Raw genomic sequence first — 6,193 nt, 5'->3', positions numbered from 1 at the left:
TCCAAAAATCCCCCCTGAAATGACTGTTTTCCCTCCAAGTGGCTATTGGCTGCAAATAATGGGCTTAGCTTTCTGGAACGTCACTTGCACAATTTTTGTGTTTGTGTAATTTGCACATAGCATGCAACCTTACTAAGCTGACATATTCTTGTGTGGTATGTCAACTCACTTTTGGGGAGGTGATTTTCCAGAACTAAATATCCCAGGGTGAAAGTGTTGATAACTCCCATCCCTTCAGATTGTGACCCGTAAATAGGATTTGACCAAAAAAGGGGGTACTTGTAGTTCACTACTTGTTTTTATCCCATCACCTTAATGAAAATCATATGTAACACAAAGATGACCCTTAGGCTAGAGATACTAGTATTTAAGAGGATTGAAGATGATATAATAGTGTTTCTTTCATTGGTGGAAAGCTGAAGAAGAGTTTTAATAAACAACAATGTGCCTCAGAGAATGTGAAAAGTGGCTAAGCCATTGAAAGAGTAGCCCTATCCCTGCTCTGAGATTTAGCTGATCTGAGATTGCCATTTCTCACAATCTACTACAATGACAACTAATATTTATTTATATATTGTTCTTCAAGCAAAGTTCTCAAAGCAGTTTATATAGAAAAATAAATAATATGATGGGCCCCGTCCCCAAAGGGCTCACAATTAAAAACAAATACATAAGGTAGATGTTTATACCTTAGGTTTTAGGTAAAAAGAAACAAGCAATACCAATGGAGGGATGCTATGCTGGGGTTGGATAGGGCCAGTTGCTCTCCCCCTGCTAAATATCAGAGAATCGCCATGTTTAAAGGTGGCTCTTTGCTCAGTTAGCAGGGGAAATCAATCAACAATATGAGGTCTGTTGATTCTGAATAAAGCTTAATTAAACTTCCATAAGATTGCTTTGTATTTACGAGGGAATGAAAGTGAGCTATAAAATAAGGGAAGCAGCTATATGTCACGAATGCTCCTGCCTGCTTCCCCACACGCAATCTCCTTACCCTTCCAGCTCCGCCTCTCACTTCACACATGATCTTCCGGCATCCCACAATGCACTGCGCCAGGAGTGTGGTGCATTGGGGGATTCCCCCATTGCCGAGCACTCTTGCCGCCCAGCTTTGTGCATGCTCAGGCTGTGCACATGACTGGGGACTGGGGTAGAAGAGCATGCTCACCCTCTTCTACCTCAATAAAAGCCCAGCGGGGGAACTGCCAGCAGGGCAGCACCCGTATCGGGCCCAATCCTGGCACGCCACACAAGTAGCCCTACCCGGGTAGGACTGTGAAAGCCCTGGTCAGGCTGCTCATGTGAACAGCCCTAATGTCTGTTAAATATTAAATCCTAGATATGCCAGGTGCACATTCTCTCAATTTCCAGTCTTGTGAATCCAGAAATTTTTGGCAATACCGGGGTTGCAACACGCCAACCTGAGATTGATAGCCATAGATTGAGTTTTAGATTATCAATGTAGATTAACTGTCCAGTTGGTGCAGTTGGGGTGAACACATTGGGATTGGGACCAGCATTGATAGCTCAAAAGGCTCAGCTGAGGCCTGTATCTGGAACTGCTATTTTACAAGAAACTGGAATGTGAATTTTGGTTCTGCTGAGCCAAAGTAACTGAATGGAATGGCTTATTCTTTAGTCAAGGCCTGGTAGAGGGAAAGATTCGCCCTTTCCTGCCTTGAAGCTTGCTTGTGCATTGTGCTATGCCAAGTGTAATCATGGGAACTAGCTTTAAATGTGCTAAGAGAAATCATATTTAGAAGGTCTTAGAAAACCACATATAGATATCAGAACCTACACATTTAGTGGTACATTATATTCACACAATTAGTTGCTGAACCTCTTTGCATGCTATCTTTTAATAACATTTCTTGGGACTGGAAGGTGCCAACTAAGTCTTGAGAATGACCACAAGCCAGTCAAGCTGAACATAAACAGGGATGTTTCCATCCGGATTAGTAAACAAAGTCAGGCCTGGAACCCACCATGAATGGCTCCTGGCCGATATAGTAAGAGAGAGTCAAGGAGAGGGACTGGGATGTTTACACTAGGATAGAGACATAGAAGCAGGGGCGTAGCTATAACTGAGCGAAAGGGTTCAAAGAACACAGGCCCCCAACTCCTGAGGGACCTCCAGTTCCATCCCTCCCTATATTCTTCATTGTCTCCCTCACTCTGGGGGGCTACCAGAGAGAGGGATGAACACGGGCCCCCTCTCCCCTAGCTACGCCCCGGCATAGAAAAATTGATGTGACTGTCTTTGATTTGAGATACGACAACGGGCTTGGGGAGAGGGTATAAAAGGGACATACCCCTCCCGCACAGGAAGGAAAAACATACTTAGACCCCAGTGGAGAAGTAGTATGTGGGCCCTATCAAGGGAGACACATGCTCTTGCCCTTTGGGGTAGTATGTGAACCTTAGTCTGTAAAGGCAACCTGTGCCTCATAGATTGCCATACCATTCAGTTCCCTATATCAAGGGGACTTCCACTCCTGCATATCTCACTTATGCTTCCTGAACAGCCCACAGCCTCTCGGCACATCCCCAAGGTATCCTGAGGACTACAACCAATGTGACTGGTAATTATTTACCTACAAGAAATGCCTTCAGATCAGTCCTCCAGAACTAACTTACCTCTTCCTCCTTGTCTTCCCTCCTTTCCAACTGTGGAATCTCTTCCTTCCCTGCTTCCCAGAAAGGTCTCTCTCTGCCCCTTTTAGCTGGCTTCATACTTGTCTTGGCTTGCTCTCCTTGCTGTCGCCTTTCTTCTCCCTCCGTCCCTCCGCCTTTCTCTCCCTCTGCTTTTGGCTCATTTATTAATATGTCAGAATGGGCACTCAGCCCCCCCCCCCCCCGCTCAGCCTTTCGGATCATCCACTAAAAGACAGAGTGGGCATTTTCTCCTCCCTCTGTTTGCCCTCTTCACTCATTCCCCCTCCCTCCCCCTCCTCCTTCTCACGCTTGGATTCTTGGCTCTCTTCTGCTTAAAACTGAAACTGCAAGATGTTGTGTCTTAGAGACAGAACAGCTGCTGATAACATGGCACATAGGGTCCACTTTTAGTCATAAAAAGAAAATGCATTTATTGCAGTTCATTTCTAGCAAGGAGAAATGATTTTAGCTGTCACTGAAAACACTACACTACACTTCGCTGGGGAAGAAATTGATTGATTGGTTTTGCTTGCGTGCTTAATTGCTTAGATGTAACCATAGCCTTAATAAAGCTTTTAAAACTGCAAATGTGTGTGATGTGTCTTCTCCCCCTTCCCTCCTGACTGCCCCATGACCTCAGAACCGAACCAGGGATAGCCTCTGCTGGCTAAAGCTAGGAGCGGCTGCGTGCTCCCGCTCTCCCTTGCAGGGAGGGACACTGCAGCCTGCTCGCAACACAGTGCCAGCCCAATATCACTAAAAATTTCTGGGTTCACACAAATTGGGAGTGCACATACCACACAGAACTAGAATTTAACATTTAACAGACATAATACAACATCGATCATGAGAACTGACCCTAAGTTAATCATGGCTAAGCCTCTCTGAATCAATGGGATGCTAACTCAGTCCACTGGTTCCACTGAGACTTTGTCACAACAAACTTTAGCTGGATTGGAAAGATAGCTACCAGGTAGAGCCTAGCAGCAAGGCTCCAACTTGTCTTCAAGTGCACTGGGATTATTGTCTGGGTGCAGTTACATCAGTTTCTTTCCAGATTCAAGAATGTTATTAGATGTAACCCAGTGGGCAGAGTCATGTTTCTTTTGATGTTTGTATGATGTCTGGTATAGCAATATTTATTTATTTAACATATTTCTATACTACCCAAAACCTACGTCTCTGGGCGGTCTACAACAAAACAAAATAAATACAATAGGCATGATATAAGTTCACCATGGTGAACGATGGTGAATGATGATAATTTATTAAGTCCTTCTGATCAGCAAGGGGGAGGGCATTTTTTTGTCAATACATTTCATTATATGTACATAGGAACATAGGAAACTGCCATATACTGAGTCAGACCATTGGTCTATCTAGCTCAGGATTGTCTTCACAGACTGGCAGCGGCTTCTCTAAGGTTGCAGGCAGGAATCTCTCTCAGCCCTATCTTGGAGAAGGCAGGGAGGGAACTTGGAACCTTCTGCTCTTCCCAGAGTGGCTTCATCCCCTGAGGGAAATATCTTGCAGTGCTCACACATCAAGTATCCCATTCAGATGCAACCAGGGCGGACCCTGCTTAGCTATGGGGACAAGTCACGCTTGCTACCACAAGACCAGCTCTCCTCTCCCAATATGACAATATGACATTTTCCCCATATAAACAGAATTTAGCCAAAATCAGCATTGAACTTCAAGCCCCCAAAATGCTCTTCAGTGCTGAAATTCTAATGGACTTAGAAATGTACCAAGCCTCTGTGACCATTCTTAAGAAGGGCCCAAATATCTCCAGACACTATGGAATTTTAGTATGCAATTAAGAATGAGGTGAAAACACATGGAGGAAGGGAGAAAAGGAAAAACAGCATCATATTTAGGAGCAAGAAATATGAGACAAGCTACAAAGTAAAGATTAGATGGCAATCATATAACAGTAATACTATACATACAGGGGAACTGTGCATACCAAACAGATGTAAACGCTGTCCATATGAAAAATAAGTAAAATGCAGAATTCCTTCCTTCCTTCCTTCCTTCCTTCCTTCCTTCCTTCCTTCCTTCCTTCCTTCCTTCCTTCCTTTTAATAGTCATACTGGAAAGACAGCAAAGCAGAATCCACAGCAAGGTGACTACTGCAACTGCATGGGACACCATTCTGTCTTTTCTTACCTAAGCTGCAGAGCTTAGTCCCAGTCCATCCTCCACCATATTACGGTGCCTTCTACATCTTATTTCCAACTTATTTCCAGTTCCTCTGAGAGACGCGCATCCTGGCAACAAGTCTTCTCAGGGCACCCTTCATCTCACTATTCCTCAGGCTATAGATGAAGGGGTTCAGCATAGGGGTGACCACAGTGTACATGAGAGAAGCAAGGTTGCTCTGGTTAGAGTTAGGCTGCACATAGACCCAGCAGAGGGTGCTGTAGAACAAGACGACAACAGCCAGGTGTGAACCACACGTGGAGAAGGCCTTGAGTTTGCCTTTAGCGGAGGGAGTCTTCATTACCGTAAGGAAGATGTGTGCATAGGAGATCACAACTAATACAAATGGCCCTAGGATATCAAGCATGCCTTCTGTCAGGGCCACCGTTTTAATGGCAGTTGTGTCTGAGCAGGAGAGCCCCAGCAGTGGATAGAATTCACAGAAAAAATGGGGGATCTCTTGAGAGGCACAAAAGGAGTGATGGGACAACATCAAGGTGTACAGCATGGACTGGAAAAAAGCCAAGAGCCAACACCCAGCAACCACAAGGAAGCAGTGCTTCTGGTTCATTAAGGCAGTGTAGTGCAGTGGGCGACAAATGGCCAGGTAGCGGTCATAAGCCATGGCAGCAAGCAGGAAGTTGTCACAGTTGCCAAACAGCAAGAAAAAATACATCTGAGACAAGCAGCCCACATAAGATATGACCTTGTTCTGAGAAACCAGATTGCGCAGCATCATGGGGACAGTGGTGGAGGCAAACCCCACATCAGCCAGAGAGAGGTAGCTGAGGAAGAAGTACATGGGCGTGCGGAAGAGTCGGGCATCGCAGCGGATCAAAAGGGCAGTAAGCAGGTTGCCCAGCAGATTCAGCAAATACATGGAGAGGAGGATGGAGAAGATGATGCCTTCATGCTCCATCTGGTTGAAAAGCTCCTGTAGGACAAATTCAGAAGTTTGGTTCCTTTGCTCCATGGTACGCCTGGGGAGGAAAACACCACTGATGGACCATGTACCAGCCATGTGTATTTTCTGTCAGTTCAATTATATCCCCATGGTACTTTTTTTAATTATCTGTGGACTGGGGAGGCGGGCAGGGTGGGGGATTGCCAATACGATTGGGGAAAAGAAAAGACATGGGGCAAATAAACATGGGAACACTGAACATGACAATCCCAGATAGAACGGGTACTATAAGTACCATTTTGAAATAAACAATACAAACCATTTGAACAATTTATAAACGGCATTGACACTTGGCAGATGTTAACTCTAGAAGTGGAGAGGAGGAATGTTCAGATTAAAAAATGGTTTTTTGCATGTAAGAAAAAGGTA

At 44.9% G+C, this 6,193-nt stretch overlaps 1 protein-coding gene across 1 annotated transcript; it reads right to left on the bottom strand.

The window, feature by feature from the left end:
- Positions 1–4,897: 4,897 nt before the first annotated feature.
- Positions 4,898–5,833, bottom strand: LOC128343727 (olfactory receptor 1F1-like). The gene has a single exon (XM_053293162.1). It carries the CDS (start codon positions 5,831–5,833, stop codon positions 4,898–4,900), a length of 936 nt encoding a protein of 311 aa, XP_053149137.1.
- Positions 5,834–6,193: the final 360 nt, after the last annotated feature.

The sequence above is a fragment of the Hemicordylus capensis genome, chromosome 2 (assembly GCF_027244095.1).
Source record: "Hemicordylus capensis ecotype Gifberg chromosome 2, rHemCap1.1.pri, whole genome shotgun sequence".
Taxonomy (NCBI): domain Eukaryota; kingdom Metazoa; phylum Chordata; class Lepidosauria; order Squamata; family Cordylidae; genus Hemicordylus; species Hemicordylus capensis.
Note: the sequence above shows the minus strand (reverse complement) of the source record. Positions and strands in the feature narration are given on the sequence as shown.